Raw genomic sequence first — 24,052 nt, forward strand, 5'->3', positions numbered from 1 at the left:
AAGAAAATTTAAAACCCAGTTCTTTTTGAGAATTGTTTTGTTATGAGCAACAGGAATCCACCACACCAAGTGCTCAGGTTATGGTATCACCAAGATATATACATACTACTTTGCTTAGTAAGAAACAAACTGGCACTGCCTGCTTAGCTCTAAAACACAATTAAACCAAGGTACCTACTGAAGACATTTCTTTATAACACAGCAAAATATTTGTTTCCCTTAAACTCATTCAAAAACTGCCAGGATGCTAATACCAGCAGAGCTTTGAAACTTCATGATGGAAAGTTTCTATTCAAAATATTGAATGTGCTTTTTCTGAAAATAAACTGGTCCAGAAACAGCTATTACTTGCAACATACTTTTTTGTATCCCAACTGAGATAACAAGTTTTAGACATGCTGGTCTTAGCAAACTGACTATTTAATTGCTTTTATAGAAATCCTACAAAAAAACATTTTAAAAGCAGCTGTTGGCTAAAACACCAAAGCTCAGCTTGGACTAACATTTCTTCAATTGTCTGGCTCAGCTGGGATACACAAAGCATGCAGGAGATAAAGTAAGCCTCACCTAATGGCAACCCCTGCTCTAATCAAGTTCATTCTGTCCAAGGTAAAAAGCAATACATAATAAGGCATAGAGTGCTCCACAATAAACTACTCTGGTTTGGGGGGGTCCTTTTATTAAAATATGCATTCAAAATTAAGGATTTAATAAACTATAAAAGGAGAATAACACAATCTTAACTCCAACATACAATATTCTTTTTGGTATTCAGAAAAGAAATCTGTTTTAGGAAAGGAGGGGAACAAACATGCAGCATTCCTGGCTGTTGTGCACACTTGAGGGCTCCTTACTTAAGTGTCCATTTGCACAGCAGCATGCATGTCTCTGCCCTCACAACACCTACACCAAGGCTTGTGAGCCTTCTGTCACTGCACCACCATGAACTCCTCTACTGTCAGGAAATGGCATAAAAAGCTGCACACATCTTGTTCCCTGATCACTAAAACTGGGAACTAAAACCTCTCAGACATCCACAGATACCTGATATGACTGCCTAGTGGGGGACAAACTTCACTCTGAAGATACCTGAACATTACCATAATAGTCAGTAAGTTTCACAGTTCCTGCTTTTATTTTAGAAGATCCTTAAAGAGGGAAGAATCACCCCAGTACCCAGCAAGGCAGCTTAACATCTCACTCATTGTTCATGATTACAATACAGGTCTTTTCCAACTATATAATTTGTGTGTATTTAATATTGATAATATATTACCTGCTATCAGGCTAATGTTATTTTTTGTTGTATACAATAACTGCCTACCAAGAAAGAGGGCAATGCCATCAATCCATACAAAACACATTGCATCAGCTCCACTTGTGGAACCCCCAATCCCACCTGAATTCCCATTGTCTCACTGGAGCTTAATCCTCAACTAACTTTTTTTCTTCTTCAAGATAAATTAATTTTACAGAGGGGAAGAGAGGTACTGCTTGACAGACAAAGCAAACCTCTTATGGTCCACCAGTTCTTCAGAAGAGCATAACCAGAAAGTCAAAATCTTCAGTCCCTTCAAGAAAGCCAAGCCCTCCCAGGATGGATAACGTATGAATAAATGCAGGGTCTACTACTGTAGAGTAAATAGAAAGCTTCAACCACAACATTTCTTAATTATGGATTCCCAAACAATGGTGCAGGAGTCATTTCAACAGCAATGTCAAGTAGAAAGCAGGGCACTGTTTTCCGTGCATGCAAGGCCTCTTCTCTGAAGTGTGGGAACGAGCAGCTCCACACCCGTGGCTGCCTGCAGTGCCCAGCCAGGCAGGATGGGCAGTCCTGCACAAAGCCACGGCTCCTGGCTAACTGACCACAAGCAGCACCTCAGGCAGCACCAGCCAGCCTGGGAGCCTCCTCCTCAGCACAGACAGTGCAGAGAGGGCCAAGAACTCTGCCAGTGGGCAGGGAAGAGGACTGCAGACTCAATTTACTGAGGCAAGGATTGCTGCAGAAGGGTAGAGGTGGCTGGCACACAAGTTTCTGGGGTTGTCATAAAAGAAACATGAGACTGGGCATGTGGAGAGACAAAGAGCAGGATGTGGATCTTCTCTGGGACTCACTGCCAGAGCGGGGAAGCTGCTGGTGTTGGCACACGTGGCTGTAATGCTTTGCAATCACACTATCACTACAAAATAGTTTATCAGACAGGCCAACAGAATAAAACAGATTATATCTTTCATTTTACCTCTAAGTATAAATCCACAATCATTGACAAAAAGGGAAATGCATTTTAACAGCTACAATGCACAATACCGGCTTTAATCGTTGAGACTTCACTTGAATCTGGACCAATAAAAGGAAACTCCATTCACGGGCTGAGCAATGTCTCAACAGCTTACAACACAGATGAACACTTACATGGACTAGGCAGGTCCTTTAAAATCTGGTTTTTATATACCATGAATTACACCAGTCTTCCTTTATTTCTGCAAGTCATCTGCTTCTTTCCCTCCTATGCTTTTTTAATTATATAAAATTGTTGTTATGATGACCCTAAATTACAGCTTTTATTCTTCAGTGTCAACAAAGAAAGAAAAAATGTCTGTCTTGCAATTTTTTTTAAACAACAGTATAAACCAAGGTATCAACTTGTATCTATAAGGCAAGTATTATCAGAAAGGGAAATACTGGAGAGAACAAACTAGAACTGTGAAGAAATTAAACCAATTTGTAATTAATAAGGCTACTTTAGTGGAGGAGAGCTCCAGGACAAAACTCCCCAGTAATACTTTTCAGAGATTTCTGAGTCCGTTAAGCCAATCAAATTATTAGAATTTATAATACTAAAGACTGTATCAGATTTGTGACACAAAAAAATTAAGTATAAAATATTTATAGCTGCCCAGTAAACCAGAAGTAGCAATTTATCAAGTAAAATACCTACAGGATCTACAGGTGGCAACAGGTCTTTTTTCTCTTGTTCATCTTCCTCTTCATCTGTGCTATACTCTTCCATTGTTTCTCCACTGGCAAAATGAATAACCCTCCTTGGAACTTTCTTTTTCTTTCCTATGACACCCAGCTCCACATTCTCAAAGCCGCTTTCTCCCTTTGAAAGTTGCTATAAAGGAAAAAAAAATCATTATCTCAAGTACATGCTTCTGGAACTGGAAAGTTCCCCCTTACCAAACTTCGTGAGATATTTAAAATATTTTACATTAATTAGCATTTACAGTGGATATTTATAAGAGCTTGCCTGTAGATGAAAGACTGAAACATTCTTGTTTGCAGATATGTAAAAACTGATCCCTTCTCTAAAAGTAACAAAAAAGGTTTCTTCTGGGGGACCATGTTTCATTAAATAATTTGATAAGCACAGAAATGTCAATATTTATTAAATAAATATGTAATATTTATTGTTGGGTTTAAATACCTAATGAAATTAACCAAGTAGTTCATAGGCTGTAGCTGCCTCTTTGCAAGTTCAGACAGACACCTCTAACACAAAAGAGAACTGACTAACTAAGCAGCCAGGCTCAAGCTTTAAAAGATGCACGAAGGAATCTGCCCCTGTGGGGCTTTCATCAGCAACCATGATTAGTACAAGGGTAAGAGGACAACACTTAGTTTTGTGGCTAAGAACATACAAAGTGAGAAGTACAATGTCTGGCTGTGTTCTCCAACTGCTGAATGCTACAATGCAGCCTTTGGGTCACAAGAATTAAGAATATATACTTCTAGTTCAAAAGCCTGTCAATAAATCTTTAGGCTAGTCACTCCTGCAGACAGAGAATTTAAGTAAGGTTTTGTACTGGAGCTTTTAGATGCTACTGCATCAAATGCACAAAATTGTGCTGAAAACACTTCTGTCATATAGAGAAGGCCACAGAGGCTAGGAAATGCCAACCACATGTTTTTAATGTACCATGAAGGTTTTTAAAAATGCATGAGCTCATGTAATTTGAAACTGTATCATAAGGAATGACAGGCGTAGTGTGTGCAAAATCCAGGTTGCATAAAATGCATTCCAATTTCCAACTTCTTCCCTATACAAAGCTAATGATCTCCACAACTATAAATAAAAATACATGTTTTATCACACAGCTGTAAGACATCCCTTAATTGCTGCAAGTGCAGCATCACCATCCTCATCTCTCACGCTAGGTTACACAACACAGCTTTGCAGCAAGCAGGCTTGGCTAGCCGGCAAAGACAGTGGGCATGGGAGAGAGAGGCAGCAGAGGGACCTGGGGAGCAGAACTGCTTCCTTCATTCCAGCCACGGATTCTTCTCATGCCCAGGGAGAAGAGGGAGGGCAGGCAGAGATCACGTGCTGAGCTCTACAGTGTGGAGAGGGAGCGCACCCATCCATCATCGCTCCGAGCCCTGTACCACTGCTCCTCAAAACTGCAAGTCATCTCAGCTCCCCCAGCACCCCTGCAGCCATGCTGGCACGTCTCGGGCATCTTCCTGGAGGAGCAGAGCAGAATCCAGCAGCAAGTTTTCAACGGGGTAATTCAGCTGAAACAGGATTGTATTTTCAGGCAGAATCGCATTTTCACGTAGAAAGAGAAAACTGACTATCTGGGGCCCAGTGCAATCTCTCTGCTGTCTATCAGTCTTGGAAACAGAGCAAAGCTACAAAAATACAAACACTGAAAACAGTGAAGCAACCTGAGCCCAGGGAGCGCTGCTTGCTGCCATTATAAAAGCTGCCATTATTAAAGTGCCACTTCCCGTGACTCAGTTCTGTATCTTTTTGTGCAAAAAGCACCAGAGAATCAGCTTTTCATGAACATTCCACACTCCTTTATTGGCATCATACAACGACACTGTTTTTATATTTAGGCGCAGTACTGAAGAGCACTGTTTCTTGCAAACACATCCTAAATATCATTATGATTAACAACAGCAAGCAATGTGACTCCCTCTTAAGAGTTCCTCCAAAAGCACAGTCTCTTAATCTGATTTTGGCTCATTTAGTGCAAATGCTTCAAATATTTTAACTTTAAAAAATGTTGTTTAATATTTCAAGTTTTAAAAGTGAGCTTTAGCTCCCTGAACACCCATCCCACACTCACACTACCTACAGCAAGCAGCTCCACATAGCTGGTACTGGTAGAACACTTCAGACAAATGTAGTAGCTCAAGACAGTAAGGATTCAGCAAGGAACAGTGACTCTGCCTCCCTCAGTAATCTGGCTCAAAGTCCTACATCATTAAATAAAATAATGTATGTCACCTGTTGTTTTGGTTATTACCTAGTCAACAACCCTGCGTGGGTTTTAGTCATCACTGGCCTTCTAAGTTTCACCTGCACAGCAATAACAGCCAACTCTCCCAGGTAAGAGCAGAAAGTTCAGCACAGATAAATTTTATCTTTTCAAAACTGTGGTAATGCAAACTTATTCTAGAGTTATCAGCTAGATTCATTTATAGCTCAAATGTTAACAGTATTTCTTGTTTGAGAATTTATATTTTATATTATATTTTATATGAATTTGATCTTCTTTTCCAATTTAGGAAGTTTTTACAAAGATCTTTCTTCTAGTGCATGGCTTCAGTCAGGTTTCTGACCTCATTTTTTTCCCACAGGCTCCTCCTTCTCTAACACATTATATGGTCTTGAAAGACTCAGCATTTGTGGCCACGTCACAGGAGTATTTATTTTGGCTTCTATTCAGGCAATGTTAGACACCAAGGCTGGTCACTCTTGTGCTTTTGCCACACTAGCTAACACTCTTAAGGTACTCGGTAAACACTGTAAGGTGACTTCCCCTTTCTTTTAAATGTCCCCTTGGAATTTTTCTTGGCTTTATGGCACACATACAAACCTTGCCTGTCAGGCAGTCAGGATCTGAAACTCATATTCCTTGTTTACCCTCTTTACACCCACTCTACCTCACCCTTTATCCAGAATCAGAGAGAGAGCAGGGAATCTTTTGATAGTGCTGGTACAATACCCAGCACAACAGAATTTTAGTCCACATATAAAATGCCAAAATAAATAAACTACAGTTAAGGATAAGGTGTGCCTGGACACCTGCAGGCAAGCTGGGAGAGCTGACACAAGTAGTATTAGGTGATGCAATAACACAAAGTTTCATGAAGGAGACAAAGAAGAAAAGTAAAATGAAATAGGAAGACCAGGCCATTTGACTTTTAACCTCTCAAATGCAGGAATCCTTGTAAGAGCTTATGACCCAAAGTACCAAAGTGTGTGATGTCCACTTTCCGTGAGAAAGACAAGTAATTCAATTTGCACAGATCTACCGACCAGACACTGCTAGTCACTAGAAGGCTGGTAATAGCTAATGAAAAAAAAATGTTTCTACCATGCTATCTCAGCTGTCTTACTGATTTTTTGGATATTTTTTTTTGGCTAGGGCTTGGAAGTGGGGGTGCTGCTCAGGCTTGAGCGGTTTGGTTTTTTTTCATATTGCTCGTTTGACTTTCCACCCTTGTGTTTCAACTGAAATTAAACAGCACACGTCTTTCAGAAACAAAAGACAAGATGACAGAGCCGGAGGACGACTATTAGAAAAGACACCCTCCCAACAAGCCTCGGGAAGGGGAAGGGGCAGCGGCAGCGCCCACAGCAGCCGGGGCGCGGAGCGGCCAGCCCGCCGGGCTGCGCTGTAAGTAAGAGCTGCTGTCCCTGATCACCTCCCACGCCTTCGCCAACTTGACACCACCGAGGGAAGCGGAGACCTGTCCCACTCTAATATTCATCAGGCTCGTTTGTCAGAGGCATTGTTCGCCGACGAGCAGGAGACACCGGAGACACGCGTGCCCGCCGCGCTGTCTGTAATTACAGGGCGCACTGCCTGACAGGCAGCCCTCCTCTCCCGCGGCCCGGCCACCGCACCCCGCCGCCACAGCGGGGAACGGGGGCTCCCCCGGCACGTCGGGCCGCGGCCACCACCCACACCCCGGCCGGACTCGCCGCGGCCTCGCCCGCTCCGGAAGCGGCTGCGCCCGGGCCCCGCCGCCCGCCCGGAGGGACCGGAGCCCGCCCGCCGGCCCCGCTCACCTGCTCGGGCTCCATGGCGCCGGCGGCGGGCGCGCAGTAGAGGGTGATGGCGGACAGCCCCTGTTCCATCCTCCCGCCCGCCGCGGCGCCGGGGGAGGGCGGCAGCGGGCCCGCCGCGGCCCGGGAGGCGAGCGCGGCCGGGCGGCACCGCCCGTCACACCGCCCGCCGGGGCGGTGCTTGCGGCCCGCGGGGCTGCCCCGCGCAGGAGCCGGCACCCACACGGCGGAGACACGGCACCGCTCCCACCGGCTGCGCTCGTTTCGCTTCTCTCCGCAGCCCGGCAGTAACCGGAGCCGGGAGGGAGGCACGGGAGAGGCCAAGGGCGGCCGGGCTGCCAGGGACAGCCGTACCTCCACAGAGGCGGAAACATACCCGACTGCACTGAGGGAAAAAACACTGATTCTGGGGCAACCCACACAGCATCTTCCCAAAACAGCGTGAAACCCTGCCAAATAATAGAATGTTATTGTAAGAAGCAGATGGAGTTCCGTGACAGTAGTTAGGGGGCTTACTAGCCCTGTCCACCCTTGCAGGATTGGGTGTTGGTTCAGGCAACTCAGCCCTTTGTGAAGAACGAGCCCTTGAACAAAAAGAAATGCAGAGCAAGAGTGCCCTGGCCCCTGGGCTGCGGTGGGCTGAGAAAATAATGAGCATGGCCAGGAGGGTGCGAGAAGTGTTTGCAGGTAAGAGGTTTGCTCAGCTGCTCCTGGAGAGAGGTGGGAGCCCTTCTGCCTCCAGTGTGTGTTGATCCCGGCAAAATGCACATTAGTAAATATCAAGTACCAGTGAAAAAAGCTGGAGTGGAAGCGTCTGAAACATTGTTTTTATGGGATTGAGGAGGGAGTAGTTTAAAATTTTTTGGAGGGGGGGTTTGGAACCAATGGCTGTAACATGCACTTACATGACAGCAAGAGCAGTCTTTCAATCCTGCATCATTAAGAATAGTTTCCAGATAATTACACTCTATAGCACAATATGGGCTCTTAGATACTTTCTTAGTCATATTACCAAAGCATAACCCAGAGCCCATGACAAAAGCCCAGGTAAAGTACAGATGCATCAGACTTACGATTATATCAGCAGAAGGCAGAAAACATTCCCTTGTGAAAAGGGCTGACATACAATGTATGATTACAGAAACAGAATGATTACAGAATGAAAGGTTAGACTATTATTTCAGACGGTACGGGGCTGAATAGCTGCTTAAGGGATTACAACAAACATACATCACTTGAAGTTGCAAAAAAACAAACTAATGTTAGGATACACAAGTATTTCTTAAGAGGATGTATACTGTGTTGAGGGTTTGTGAAGGACTGGCTGGAATAAAGTAACAGCTCCTCAAGAGCAGCATTAAATCATCAACCAACCAACTTGCTTTCCTTCACCTCTGCTGTGGTTAGAGCAGCTGTACAGTCACATTGAACTTAATCTTTCACCTCCCAGAACAATTGGCATTTGCAACTTGGACAAGTTTAATAAATTTAGCACATTAGTGTTGAAAGCCCTGGGGAAAGGTAAAGAGTTAACAAATAAAGCCAGAGCTGTTTGTGTGTGCTAATAGTTGTCCAGCTTCTATCACACAGCTATCTATTGACCATCATAACCATTTCCTCTTAGCAGGCTGCTCAGCAGCAGCCAGAGCTCAAACAGCTCAGACAAAAGCTTGTCTGACAGCAGCAACAGCTTTCAGCAATTTATACACAGGAAGACAGACCTCAGTCTTCTAAGCACTTTTGCTTGACTCTAGCTCTTCAAGGTTCTTGTATGCTAGACAAAACTTTTCTGCAGACTTTTCTGAGATGCCATTGAGGATGAGGACAAAAACCCTAATGCAAGAAAATGGTGCTGGAGTGTTACATTTGCCAGCAGAGTTTTATTTGTATCAAGCTGTGAAAGGCCATGTAAGTCACCAATCCATTCAGATGTGCTCCTATACAGTTGAACTCTTGTTCTTAGTGTCTCCATCATGGATGTATTTTTTTTTCCAGACTTGAGATCCTCAGGCAATTTTTCTAAGCAGGCTCCAAAGTATTTTCTACCTGGCTTGCTAAGGTAAGAGCAATATACACTTTGTTAATTCCAGCATGTCTTAGAAATAACAATTAACACATACTTTAAAGGAAATGCATTCTCAACTTGCCCTTGTCTCTGCCAACACTCAGCTAGTGACAGCTCTCTTTGTATCTGGTTGCAGTTTTAGTACTTTGGAAATGGTGAACTAAAAGTTAAAATTAAATGTAGGCCAGAAGCTGAAAATAAGAGTTAAATTGTTGGTAACTTGACAGTCTGACTGAGCTGACTGTCCTGGAGCACAGTGCTTCACTGTTCATCCTCAATATCCCTATTCATGTTTGATTTCCATCAAAAGCATTAACCATCCACTCTCCCCTAGGGACTGCATTTCAAACCAAGATTTCATACTCTTTCCTGCATGGTTTTGCAAGTTGCATTGGTTTATAGTGCTCAAGAACTGAAAATACTATAAAAAAGAAAAATCAGGTTTTAGTAAGCACACCACTTCAGAAGCTGAGGACAGCTCCCCAACAAACTAGTGATATGCAAGGACTCATTTTGTTATATTTAAAATACAGAGATTCAAATTAACTGCTCATTTTGCAGATTAATGTTATACATAAAATGCAGTGCATTTAGATAGATGACATACTTGGAAGATTTTTCAGCATCCTCCCTATACTGAACACATACCATTAATCAAGCAGGATAGTTTCACATTATAAACTACATTACAGCATAGCTTATGTTTTATTAGTGCAAGAGTCTAATTTCATATATCAGACATTCCCTGTTAGCTGCCATCTCAGAGAACTGGCTGACAGAGGGACCCAATTGTTTTAAGTACAGCATTTAACTTTTATCTAGACATCAGCAATAGATGTCCATTTACACACTAAACACTGCAGTATATTAAAATTTACAATACACCCTCTTACCCTAAGATAAGGATACAAGATCTTACCATATTTGCCAAGATCTATGTTGGATTTCAAGGTTCATCTTGGTCTACTCATACTCTGAAGTGTGCCTGTGGATTCTACCCTTTGTACACCAGCACAGTAAACTGAAACACTAAACTGCTATAGGAAATTAAGATCAGAATGCAGCTAAATTGGGGCACTATGCTCTGTTAAATACAGCTATCTCTGTTTTAAAGTTCAGTACCAGCATGGAATTCCACCTAATATGCTTTAGAAATTACCTCCAGAACAAAAGAACTGCTTAACTGGCAGCCTGGTATGAAGATTATCTTCAGCATACGAGACAGTTTGGTATCTGCACTGTATTTTTTCAGTCCTTTGATTCTTTGTGTATAGGGGAAGAATGATGAAATTCTACACACCAAAGTCTTGTACAAACCTGAGCACAGCACATCCACATTCTAAGAATGCTCCACAGATGAGCACCAACAGCACATTTTCAGGTACTGAACTATTCTTAATAGTACCTGTGCCAAACATGAGTTACACAACAGTCAAACTAAGAAAACAATCTTATTACACACTGAAAGGACAGTTAAAAGGAACTGAAGATACAGGCCATTCCCTTATTTATAACCACTTAAATTTTATTTTACAGTATATTTGTGACATTTTATGTTACTATAACCAAAGATCAGGGTTGTTTACAAATATAATGGCTGCCATTTGATGTAAACGATTAAAAAGTGTCTCTACATATTAAAATTTTACATCATGATTTTGTTTTATTAAATTGAATTGCTCTTTGTGCCATCAGTTATTAGTGGAGAGAAACTAATTTAAGCAAAAATAGTTTTCAGAAATTAGATGTAGAAACTGAGAAGCCTGGATAAGATTTCAAAAGACCACTCTCTCGTCACTGTAAAAAGGAAGAAAGCAAATTCATTCACTGAAGTTGCAATGAAGAGTCAACCAAGTCCATTTATATTAAGGCTTCTTTACATATTATTGAATCCCATCATGCCTTTCATATTCCCAGCAGCACCTTGTTGAAATTGTCTCATCATTGACTGCAAACCTGCCATGCCACCTGCAGAAAATAAGTGAGAACATGAACGTGTTAATGAACTCTGAAGCACAGCTCTCTTGCTTGAGCCATCATTACTGTACACACACTATTCTAGTAATATCCAAAGGCAGAAGCCCAAACTGTCAAACCAGGTAGAAACATCTATTGAAAATAAAGAATGGAGTAATTACAGAAAGGTCTGCAAAACACCAGACTTTAAGTAGGTTTTGAGATTACTTGTGCATTAAGAACTACATAGAAGAAAAAAACCTGATGGAATGACTATTAACAATCAGTAAGGTTCAGTTATGGGAGTTCTTATTTAAAGTTGCTCTTGTCAAATTTAATTACTTGAGCAAATCTTCAAAGAGAAGGGAAGTCTAGGAAGATTTGTTTTACCACAGACATCTTTCACTATTCCAAATGCTCATTTTGAGACCTGAATCCAAATGAAAGACTAGATTAAGCACTGCTAAGTGCATAGTATTTGGACTCAACTTTCTGATTCTTGTTAGAAACCCTAGAAATACTTCATACTGATATATATAATGCAGATAGTCTCCCATCCCCTTCCTCACTTCTGTATCTCAAATGCTCCACTATAATTGACAGTCCTCCCTTGAAGCTATAAAAAGTCAGCACATACCCATGTGATGAAGAACTCTTGGATCCATCATCTTTGCCATCTGCTGATTCAGTTTGGCCAGCTGAGATGGGTTCACATTCTTAGACATATCACCACCTAAATAAAAAGAGCAATTGTAAGAAAGAGGATTAACAAATGGTGCTAGAAATAAAATAAATCCAAATGTTACCTTCTTATTCTAGATTCATATTAATGAGCTCGTTATTAGAAGTTACTACATCAGCCACTAGAAGCCCATTTAGGATCAAGACTCCCTGCACTCCACATAACAGAGTGAAGTGTTAGTACTGTAGTAGTAATCAAGTCTGCAGTGACAGAAATGCAGTTGCTTTCCTTGCTAAGTTACACACTGGTGTCATGAAGAACAGTGCAGCTCTTACCAGTGACATAAAAGAAATTTCAAATATCATGAAAATGAGCAAGCTACAACTAATTTTCTCCTCTCCCTAATCAGTATTTTCTCATTTCCTCTGTATACACACATCAGGTGACCTCCCCCTCTTAGTTAATACATTTTAGGGTGGGGTATAGGGGTAATAAATTTTAGGTATCAGTTTGGGGTTCTTTGTTTGGTTGGGTTTTTTTTACCTTTGAAAAGCCCTTTGATGCCTCCCATCTTTTTCACCATCTGTGCAAACTTAGTGTATTGGGTCAAAAGCTCCTGAACATCTCTGGTAGAAACACCAGAGCCTCTTGCTACTCTTTGGATTCTTCCCGGCTGCTTACTGAAAACTTTGGCACCATCTGTACTGTCGAGTTCTGCATTACAGTGTGGAAAAGAAAAATCCATTGAGTCACTGACATTAAAAACTGTTACAATTGGTAACAAACAGCAAACCTGCTTTCCTTTCTGAGAATTTAATTTTCAGCCAGAAAATAAAAATTTAGTTTTAAAAGTGGCAATGCAAAATTTCACATAAATTACTGAGACATAATATTCTAGGAAGTAATACTAAGCATCTCTTATCTCATATGTTAATCACTATGATAGAAAAAAGCTGTGTGATTAAATTATGCTCTTGGGATACTTGGTCTTGAGCCATATTAATGGGTTTAGCACAAGGGTAAGAGCATACTAGTAAAGGAATTACAGGTGGACTAGAAACAACACTTTGAATTCCAGAGACCAGGCTATGTCACCAAGTAAATTTGAGGGCGAGTAGAAAAAAAGACAGCAATGCCAGATTAATGATTAACATGTCTTATTAATTTGCAAGTATAGCATTAATAATTTCTGAACAGTTACAATACAATGAATAAAAGCACATTGATTTCCAATAGAATGGAAATGATTTTAAAGCCCACCTACTCTATACAAGACACTTTGCCTGTTGCTGCTCTATCTCTAGATATTTAGATTTATTAAGAAATTTGGAGACACATGCACTCCTTGCTATTCCCAAGAATGTTAAATATTTATTATCATTTTCTGTCATTGTACATGCTGCAATATGAATTTTTGTTTCCAGAAAGATCTCTCTACATATGCTTGTTCAACAATCAAGAAAAAAAGTGTGGGTGAAATTTGTATTACCTTGATCATTCATACTGTCCATTATAGTCATGAGTTTCTTTAGCCTTGCCATTGATTCCTGTTCATTGCCTTTACTCATGAAGTCAGTTCCAAAACCAGGGATCATGCCCTTGTTTCAAGAATGGAAAAGAAAAGCTGTGTCAAAATAGGCAAAGCTAACTTTAACTAAGTAGAAAGAAAAATAGACAGCAACTGTTAGTTCAGTAGTTGCATACTGCAGTAGGCAAATAATTTTATCTTTTTAAAAAACAGAACACAGATTATAACAAATTTCAATTAAGAGTTTTAAAATAAAATTATTTTGGGGATAACTAACCAAGATCTGACTGAATGGTCCCATTTTCATGATGTTTTGGAATTGTTCATACATATCTCTTAATGTAAATTGACCTGAGGCACAACAACAAAAGAAAAGTTAGCAGAAGTCACACCAGCATTTTGCTCTTACTCTCCTTTTTAAATTATTCATTGTATTCATAAGGTAAATACTGTACTACAAGATAAGCAGATAAATAAACCTCTTCACTACTAATATGGCTAAACAGTTTCAGATGGCACATGCTGAACCACTAAGCTAGTTTTTCTGCAGTTGTAGTCTGACAGACTTATTGTTTGAAAAACATAACTCAATTTAGTTGGCTGTCACATTTACTGGAGAAAGAATAACTATTCTTCACTGTACACATGAACAAGCTGTTTGTGTCTACACACAGCACAAATTAACTCAGTGGCCTCTATCACAGAGAACCTGCCATGGTCAGGTCACTGTAATGCATCTGCTATTCAGGCCTTGGGAATAACTTACCATGTTTTAGCTTTTCTATGAGTGCTTCATTATCATCCAACTTCAATTCATTTACTTTATCTATCAATCCTTCAATATCACCCATACCTGGATAAAGAAAACAGATCTGAAATTAGCATTAAAAAAATACACTTTGACTTTCCACTATCCAATTCTAAGTGTCTTTCAAGTACAGTTGTACATTGGACATACCAAGCAGCTTGCTGATGAAAGGCTGTGTTTTAAAGGGTTCAAAGTCATCTATGTGCTCGCCAGTTCCAATAAAAATAATAGGACTCTTTGTGGCAGCAACTCTGCAATAAAATATATTTTATGAAATGGCCTCTCAAACACCATCCATCTTTTATACTATAATCAGCTAGGCATCATCAACACTATGCATTCTGTCTGAAGTATCTGCCTCACTCCTCAAAGTGTTAATGAAAAAACATCCAGCACTTGGATGTTTAGCTCGTAGTTAAAAAGATTTTTCTCTAATTAGTACAATTTGCTAATTTTCATTGCTGAGTTTAAGAAACTTGAGAGGAAAGAAAGAAAAATAAATCATCTCCAGTTTATCCTAATATTGGGATATTCCTGATACATACACTGATACTAATCATAATACTGTCACGTGAGAGGCATTGATTACAATTTCTTCAAGGTACCTCATACAAAAGACAACCTCATTTTCAACACAGGAAAAAGCTCAGACATAAGAAAACTCAGAACCTTTCCACCACACTGGCACTATCCTTTAGATAAAACTTAGTTTCCATTCCACAGACAGTACAGAGCAAACACAGCACACTTAAAGCACACAAGCATACGACAACTTGAACAAGAGGAAACTGAAAATACCAAAAGCTTTAGTCTTCCAACATTATGCTATAAATAAAGCAAAATACATATGGCAATTTAGGAACTCTTAACACTTCAGGTCAAAGACAGGCAGAGAATTAGCAAGTCAGGGTCAGTTCTTTTGACAAAACACCTCAGCTCCAGACAAGCTGTATCACTGCAGATAAGGCTGAAGATAAAATGTAGCATTTTCTGGTCAAAACTCTGCCAAGATACAGAACATGGGAAGTCCAACAAGAATGGAATTTGGGTAAGTATGACTGCAGACAACTTTTCATCAAGTTTCTGAACACTGCCAATCCAGAAGTTTGATTTGCATTATAGTTTTAAGGTCACATATTATGAGATACAGTTTTTCCCCTTTTGGAAAAAAATCTCTTGAGGTGCAAATTCTTCATTTAAGTCCTATCTATTGAGCCAAAATTTGTATTTCTGGAAAAATGCCTAATACACAATAGGCAATGAATATTGCTTGATGCTGATTTCAGAAGACAAAAGTCTGACCTGTGACAATAAAACTACTGTACTGAAAATACATCCTATCACTGAAGGCTGATGTTAAGTATCATCAACAGGTGATCCTACCCACTAGAAGAAGGATAAGAATCCAAGTGTGACTGTGACTTAGATTCTGTGCAGTGTGACAGTGACAGTCCCCAGGACAGGTTTCTGTGAGACACTAATGCATTTCACAGCTGGCTGTGCACAGCCAGATGTTGGACACTATTCTAGCACCACTGGTACTTACGCACTAAGAGCTCCACCTCCTTTGGCATGTCCATCGAGCTTAGTAACAATAACAGAAGCTACATCTACTTTGTCTTTGAAAGCTTTAGCTTGAGCTTCACAAGCTTGGCCAATGGAAGCATCCATAACATAAACAATGTTATCTGGTTGCTAGGAGAAATGAGATACACAAATAATTTCTTGTTTTATTAAACAATGTTCATGCATTATCATTATTATAGTTTCAGTAGCAGAACTTACTGCAATAACAGTATATAAGAGCTGTATGCTAGGGTTTCAAACAGGACCACTGTTTTATAAACAGTATTATCTAAGGACCATTAAGAAAATTCTGATGCTGAATGACTATACGATTTATCTACAACACAAAACATTACAATTTAATACATTTGTGCTTATTAGTTATGATTCAAGTGATTTTAGCCAGTATCTTGAGCCAATAAGATAATTAGTATCTACAAAGCATTTAATAGCTAACATCTTCCATTTGGTTTTACATTCAGATATTTAAGACATCCATGCCACTAAAAATAAGTTAGCATTACCAAGAATTGTGTGGGAAGTGTCATATTGTCATGCAAGACCACAGAATCAAACAAATAGCCAGACTTTTAAAACCCATAGAAACAACAGCTTCATTTACATATCAAAACTGTTGAAAGTGATCCAGTCATCTTCTCTGTCTCAGTGCAATTATTTGTGATAATCACAGAAAGTTTAGTATTCATAGTTAAGGGAAACCAGACCAGACTGGTTCTTTCATCTAGTTTTTCAATGCAAAGATCCTGAAAAGGGAAAGTTAAAGCAGGAATGGCAGTCTGATTATATGCAAGCACCCTTGAACAGAAGAACAGAATTAAAACCATCACAAAACTAAGAAGCACTGGTCATTCAGCCTTTGCTTATTCATATCTGTTTGTCATTTCTAATATCATCTAGGAGTTAAAGCAAAATGCACACAGAACATTAGAATAATGATTAATCAACCATCATCATATGCCAAATTACTGTATTTCTCAAAACTACTCACTATGGCATTAGCAACTTGTAACATTTCTTCAAACAAAGAGTCTTCTTGTTTGTGACGTCCACTTGTATCAACAATGATTATTTCAAAGTTTTCATTCTTAAATTTCTCAACACCTTCTGAAGCAATTATTACAGGATCCATTTCTGTATAACTGATCAAAAAGACAAACAAAGAGATTCAGAATTTCATCATTTGACTATAAACTTGTTTACTCTAAGTCTATCTGGATTTCAAGAGGGAACTCCTCTTATGTAAAGCAAAAATTGGTTACAAATATGTCTTCCTAAACCATTTACCCTTACTGCTCAGTGAACTGAAGCACAAAGCCTGAAGTCTCACCTGCTGGAAGCTGCAGTAAGTTCTACAAGACCCTCTCAAATAAGATTTAGCTGAGCATCTAGACAGTTCACCTTCAGTGAATCTTAGGGGAAAGTTATTTACTCTTTTATAAAAAGACATTTCAGGTCCACCTCTGTCTCTATGTGATAATAAAAATTAAGCATCTAAAAATTATATCCTTTGATCTGTGAGATACTTCTCAAAAATCTGGCCATGCCTGGTACAAGTCTGAACTGCTATACATTGAGTAAGCACTATAGGGAATTATTCCTGGACAGCTGATCTCTTTGTACACTATCCTACCTGCTACTCCTGGCAATATACTGAACTGGACAGAATTTTCATATGATCAGAGCAAGTATTACTCAGAATATATTATTAAAATGAAAGCAATTAGGCCATGCTAGATGGGGTTTAGTGTAAAATGTTCAGAAGAGAACAATACATAATTGAAATTGAATTGTTCTCCAAAGTGTTTCTGGAAGATGCTTACCTTCCATAAAAAGGAATTCTTGCTTTTGTGGCATTCTGCTTTAACTGGTCAAAAGCACCTGTAAGACAGGTATAGTCAAGGGACTATTTAAGGAAATCTTCAAATATTATAGATAGAAAACTACATCATTAAAGGCTGTGTTACCTGCTCTGTATGTGTCGGCACATATTAGACAAGTCTTCCAGCCTTTCCTCTGATAGAAGTATGCTAACTGAAATGAAACCCAAAACAAGTGGTTACAGCAAAGTCCCACTGACATGACACTTCTAACAGCCTGAAGTCACACACAGAGGACACAAACTCAAGCCAGCCCTTCTATAACTGAGGCCACAGAGTAAGACTCTTCATGGTTAGCAGGCCATTATTTAGAAAAGCATATTATAAATAATTATTAATGGCAAGATGAAAACACCTGCTTGACTCTGCTTCTGATTTCCTTTTCTTGAAATGGCAATCTCTAGGAATGACTATAAATAACTTAAGTTCCCATTTTACTAACTCCTGAATTCTACTTAGTGTGAATACTGCAGATTGGACTAGCATGTAGAAGCTACCCAAAGCAATACTTCAATATCAAGTGCCATAATGGCTACAACTTGTACAGCTCTGTGTTTTTGTACTTTCAGAGGAACAAAGATATTTCCATTGAAAGGACATGTTTTAAAGCACTGGACAGGATCCTTACCCTTCCTACAACACTCAGCTTCACAGGTGCTACATATATTCACAAAACACTGACCAAATACAAACATACAAAATAAAGTTCACCTACATAAGCACTAAGAAAGTCTTCTGAAATCAGAGGAGGCTATACTGAATATTTCACTATGTGTGCATTTCAAAAGGAGATGACAAAAAACAATGAAGATGTGTCTTTTTTCCACAGGATAATTTCTCCTCACAACTTGGAATGTATCAAGCTCTGTCCTGGGGTGAATGAGTGAATCAAGAGCTTATGGTTTAAGACAATAGGGCAGATTAGTGAGGGTGATGCTGTTGTGGGTGCTTGTTACAGGCCACCTGGTCAGAAGGAGCAAGTGGATGAGGCTTTCTACAGACAGCCTGAAGCAGCCTCAAAGTCACAGGCCCTGGTTCTTGTGGGGGACTTCAACTACCCTGACATCTACTGGAGAAGCAGCACAGTGAAGCACAAACAGTCCAGGAGGCTCCTGGAAAATGGAAGGCAGAGATTACAACTTCCTGTCACAGGAAGGGGACAATCCCACAAGGAATGGTGTGCTGCTTGACCTTACACTAACAAACAGGGAAGGCCTCGTTGCAGATGTGAACATACATCTATTCAGAGCATTCTTTTTTTAGCCTTAAAAAAATACAAACACAAGTTTCCTCAATGAATCTGGGGCTGGAAGAGGTTTCACATCACCAACTTACACTTAACTGATACTTTGTATCTAATAAAAAGGCCAAATTCCACTGTTTTTTCTAAATAAGTAATGGAATGAACACCCATTCTTAGTATTTAGTCTTAAACCTAGAAAGTGAACTACAGCGTTGTGGTTTAACTAAGTAAAAGGACAAAAAAAGATTCTCTTATTGTTTCATCAACAGTTCAGTTGAAAAATCTTTGAAGGAAGTCCTACAAGCCATAAATTGCCCCAAAAGAATATTACTTTCAACACTCATTTCATCTCAGAAACCTCTCTGCAAATGAATCTCTGCATGGCAGAGAGTCAGAACGTTCCTTCTAACAAAACCAGCACAGATCACAAGCCAATCCTACCTAAGGAGCCCAAGGACCACCAGCTTCCCCAAGCAAAAAAAAAAAAAACCCCAACAAACATACCAAAAACCAAGCAAAGAGATCCACTGCACTTACCTTTGAACAAGTTGTTGTTTTACCACTTCCTTGCAAACCAACAAACATTATAATATTCTGTTTTCCTTTGGTAGGTGTCCATGCCTTGACTCCAGGATCTACAAGCTAAAGAACAGAGTAACATAGATAGCAGAACCAAATTTCAAAAGCACAGACAGTTGGTGTCCCAGTCATGCTAGGTGCCTGCTTTCACATTCAAAGGAGAAAAACAGTTTTTGCACAGTCTCATCTTAATTTGGCTTAGATTTTTCTGATTTACAGTGAACAACAACAGCCTTTACAAGGTATCTGTAGTATATAATGTTCTGCATAATAATTCTGCATAATAATGGTGCAACAACAACGACATTAATTTCTTTCTAACACCAAGCACAGTCAGGATGGCCTGTATACATGGCACAAGGATAACAACCAACACAGAAAGGTGACCTCCACCCCTCTTGTCACTGCTCAGGATGGGCTTCTTCTAGTGAGAATCCTACAGCACAGAAGGCTTTTTAGGGCTGCTGCCTCACTTGTGAAATGAGTAGAAGGTAGATACATTCCTGAGAGCCACCATATCTCTGGGCACTGACTACAGAAGAAGAAAAGAACTACACTGTAAATTGGAAAGAGGGCAGAATACAGATACTCAAGTCCTGATTTGACCAAGCAGGCAGATTAATGAGAAATGTTGCATTGAGCTGCTAGGTTGTTACTTATCACTCTGCCAAAGGCTTGTAAGTAGGTGGAACAACAGGGTAGCAAAGCTGTGTTCTGGGACAACCAGAGCCAGTCTAGAAACTAGCAGTACTTTACTCTTGTCTTTATATTTCAATTGAAGAGTAAGAACAATTGAACTTAAAGCTTAAACTGAAGTTAGTTTGAGAAACGCCCAGGGTGTAATTCAATGAGAACACTGCTGTTTGCAGTATTGCAGTTGTGCTTTCACATCAGAAAACCTAACTGCAGGTACCACACAACCACCTAAGAGCTTGGCTTGCTACTGCACTACTGCCAAGCCCAGACTGTACAAGGAAAGTGATGAATTTTGAAGTCCTACCTTAACAAGCTCTTTAAACACTGCATGCTGGATCATTTTTCTTTTGTTAAGGCCAGATGCCATTTCTTCAAGATCAATTGCAGACCTGAGTTTGAGAAAAGCATGAAACACTAGCATAACTTAAAGCATCACTTGAACCACTAATAAAGTTTTTGGAACTGCAACAGCACCCTGATTTGTTCTGAGTTTTCAGATAGGATGTACTTAAGAAGTGACATGCACTGGAGACATTCTTATGCAGAGGACAAAAACAGGTTTCTAAAATGCATCTTTCAGACTTGCATTTACCTAAATTAATCTGAAAATAGGCAAAGTAACAGTGCTAGTCACACACACAGATTTATTTATAGCCAGCACAAGAACATGTGAAGATGATGTGTCTAGGAAGTAATGAAGAACTTGTTTATCAGACAACTCAACTGATGACAGCAAGAGATTTTTGAAACAAGCCTGTAACAGCAATAAATGACTAAATTTGAACAAAGACTCTTTTGATGGAACTGGATAAACATTTAGTTCAAACAGCTCTTTTCCTGTTGAAAGTAATCTGGGTGTTTCTAAAAAAAAACCCCAACATATTAAGTTACAAATTATAGTTGTTCTTTTGTAACCTCAAATTACAACTTTTACAAATATCAAAAGTTAAATGCATTTTGATTATTTCACTTACTTGACATTTTCTCTAAGTTGCTTCACAAGTTTGATATTAACATCAGCTTCCAGTAATGCTGTACATACTTCTTTTAACATAGCATTTAAAACCTTTGGAGTATAAAAGAAAAATCAGAAAAATTGTTTTACAATACAGAGAAATTAATCAGGCCACTATTAGGTCAAAATAAGAATGTGAAAGTCTATTTATGATATAACCATGGCTTTCACAAATTAAATGCATGTAGTCCTACCATTAAATCAACTGTCACAAAGAAAGTCTGTGCATTTGCTCCTACGTAAAAACAATTTAAATCTGAAAGAGAAGGGTTCTCAACTGTAACAACTGCACACTCTAGAACACTAACACAAAACACTTCCTACTGCATTATGGCCAACAGCTCATGTGGCAGCAAGACTTCCTGGACTCCCCTCTGGGTACTCCTTAGAGAGTACACAAAAAATCTTATGTAACACTACTCCTCAGCTAAAGATGGACACCCTGCTACCTGCATTTTCAGTAACTGGCCTGCTGCTCTGATTGTATGCCTTTTAGGCAAGCAGGTGCCTCAGCTAGAAACTCTGCTTATTCTGAGTTTTCAATGTCTTGAATAGAAACATTTTTCTGAAAGTAACACCTGCAAAAATGGCCTCATTTTCACATCTTGAGCTCTTGCAAGATAAAAGCTTCCATTGATGAAAAAATTAAACTGGGCTGTATTTAATTCAATGAGGAATTTTTTGTCTCCCGGCAGAAGACACATTAAAGCATTTTCTCTATACATAAGTTCTAACCCTCGAGCTCTCAATGAGGCTATTTTTTAGTTACTTTAAGCCACACATCTTTCCACCTGAAAAGAATTTCTAGCAATCTGTGTACTCGGAGACACTTTGAAACCATCACATTAGTTAGTTTTCCGTCTTGCATTGAACTCCTATGACAGAACACACTGAGTTCTAATTTCAAACTCTTACTTAGAGAAAATGCAGGCAATACTAAGCCAAACAAAATTCCAGAACCACACACTGGTTTGAACATAAATGCAGGAAATTCCTCACAATTCAGACAGCAAAGCTTACATTCGATCTTCCACATTTCAGTTCCTAGCAGCCTAATCCACATCTGCATAGTCTGCTTGTGCCCACACACATAAATCAGAGCAGGCACCTACCTTCCATCCAAACTTAGGCACACACTGCCTCCCAAGAACACTCACCTCCCTGAATACAGCCACCAGGCTCAAGGACCCTTTGACCATGGGACCCACTATGTCTGAGGTGGTGACCCGTGTATAAATCCAGCTGTAAGTTCTGGCAGTACTGTTAGGGGGTCAAAACCTTTAGCAGAAATTGTACTTGAAGGAAAGAAAAAGTCTAGGTAGCCCACTTCAAGCTTCTCATCAGCCTTTAAGAACTTTTCCACAGAACTTTTCCAGTGCTAAAGTCTTCACATTTGTACACTACATACCTCTTCATTGATAATTGTGGCATTGCTCAGTGAGCGCAATGCTGAAGTTATTTTTCTTCCAAGATCTGCCAGAACCATTTTGGCGGCTTCAAGTACGACTCAGAAGGATCTGGAAAAAAATTTAAAGATAAAATTTAAAACTAGTTGAAGCTATGCCTTCACAAATTAATTATTCAAGTAACTTTTGAGTAAGAATTCTACTTTGCATTCCAGAAAGTGCACAAGTTTTACTTTTTAAAGTTATTTTTAGGAAATATTGGCCTGAAGTTAATTTTAGGCAATCCTGATGGCCTACTTAAAAAGAGAGATACCACACTTCAATTAGGAAGGATTTCACTGTTTTCACTGTTATTCAATGCAACAAATGTGCATTGAATTCACCATGGAAAAAAACCAAACAAAACAGTCCAGACAGACTTCCAGAAAGAATGCCAATTGCTTTTCATCCTCTTATCAGCAGTATGCTACATGACAGAATAAAATCATGCAGAACAGCCTAGAAACTCTGCATCTTGCAAGGACAATATGACCAGAAGCAAAATATTTTGCCAGCAAAATTCAGCATTATTTATCAGTTGCATTTAAAGCAGCTTTCATTAATCAAGCTGAGTTTCCCATTTCAGTAACCCTACAAACATACTTGCATTTTAATAAGCAAAATTCATATTGTAGTTTTTAATGGATGTATTGGAAAAACAGACTATTTTTGCTCACTAGAAACACAAATCTCACATATAAGCCTAAACCATACCATAATTTACACTTAGGAAACCATAAAAAGTTAATTTCTGAGGGGTACACACGCTAGTCAACATGCTAAACCACTCCACCCCCTCTATTAGGTGGCAAGATATTCAGGAGAACACATGGTGGAATTAGCAATCTAAAATTCTGATTAAGGGCAAACCAAAACTTGTCTGAAGAGCAAAAATTTGTAACACCACAGCTAGTGCTGAAATGAAGCACTTCAAGTACTCCTTGTTTATCTTCCACTTTCAGTGTTGCTGTCCTGTACTCAGCTGAAACACCTTCCTTGCTGATAGCCCAAATTGCAATCTCACATTTGAGCTCCTCCTTTCAGAACTGAAAGCCAAATTCTCAATAATGGGAGTCTCTAATCAAAACAGGTGAGAGCTGCAAAGATTTTTAGGACTTCCCCCTGCCTCAAATAAGAAAGGCCAGTCCGTTTATTGAAATGAAGAATGCACCACTAGCTACATTCTGATTTTATTTAACAGACAGGGCATCAATGTGGCTAACAAAGCAGCCCACTGTATATACACATTGAGATTTATCAGCTGCACAAACCCCAAAAAGCATGGTTTAAAGTGTTTTAAAATGCTAAAATGTTTTATTTATAAATAATAAAAGATACATTCCAAAAGAGCTAAAACAAGGCTCCCATGTAAGCCAAACTCCAGAATGCTTTATCTAATTGAGAGTTACTATTGACACCAACTTGGTAGGTTAAATCAGCAACAAAACCCCAAAAGCACCTGCCAGTCTCACCCACCCTCCCCTGATAGTAAGGTCACAGTGCAGAACAAAGTCTCCCGGAGCTCCAGAAGATGTAGGATAAA

General features: G+C 39.5%; 1 protein-coding gene across 3 annotated transcripts in view; it reads right to left on the reverse strand.

Annotated features, from left to right (window-relative positions):
* Positions 1-24,052, reverse strand: part of LOC135302925 (signal recognition particle subunit SRP54) — a 42,148-nt gene that overhangs the window by 16,019 nt on the left and 2,077 nt on the right. The window contains exons 2-16 of one of the 3 annotated variants that reach the window (XM_064423960.1): positions 22,473-22,581; positions 21,024-21,115; positions 20,354-20,438; positions 19,312-19,416; positions 17,619-17,685; positions 17,475-17,532; positions 16,643-16,793; positions 15,614-15,762; positions 14,218-14,318; positions 14,026-14,112; positions 13,537-13,610; positions 13,221-13,329; positions 12,275-12,445; positions 11,687-11,782; positions 10,598-11,061 (exon numbers count right to left, since the gene is read on the reverse strand). In XM_064423960.1, the coding sequence (XP_064280030.1) occupies positions 10,970-11,061; positions 11,687-11,782; positions 12,275-12,445; positions 13,221-13,329; positions 13,537-13,610; positions 14,026-14,112; positions 14,218-14,318; positions 15,614-15,762; positions 16,643-16,793; positions 17,475-17,532; positions 17,619-17,685; positions 19,312-19,416; positions 20,354-20,438; positions 21,024-21,115; positions 22,473-22,550 (1,515 nt within the window). In that variant the 5' untranslated portion in view covers positions 22,551-22,581 and the 3' untranslated portion in view covers positions 10,598-10,969. Of the gene's footprint in view, positions 1-2,942; positions 3,120-7,031; positions 7,197-10,597; positions 11,062-11,686; positions 11,783-12,274; positions 12,446-13,220; positions 13,330-13,536; positions 13,611-14,025; positions 14,113-14,217; positions 14,319-15,613; positions 15,763-16,642; positions 16,794-17,474; positions 17,533-17,618; positions 17,686-19,311; positions 19,417-20,353; positions 20,439-21,023; positions 21,116-22,472; positions 22,582-24,052 lie in introns of those variants that run through there. The other 2 variants (XM_064423962.1, XM_064423961.1) reach the window with 2 other exon arrangements.

This window comes from Passer domesticus, chromosome 6 (genome assembly GCF_036417665.1).
Source record: "Passer domesticus isolate bPasDom1 chromosome 6, bPasDom1.hap1, whole genome shotgun sequence".
NCBI lineage: Eukaryota > Metazoa > Chordata > Aves > Passeriformes > Passeridae > Passer > Passer domesticus.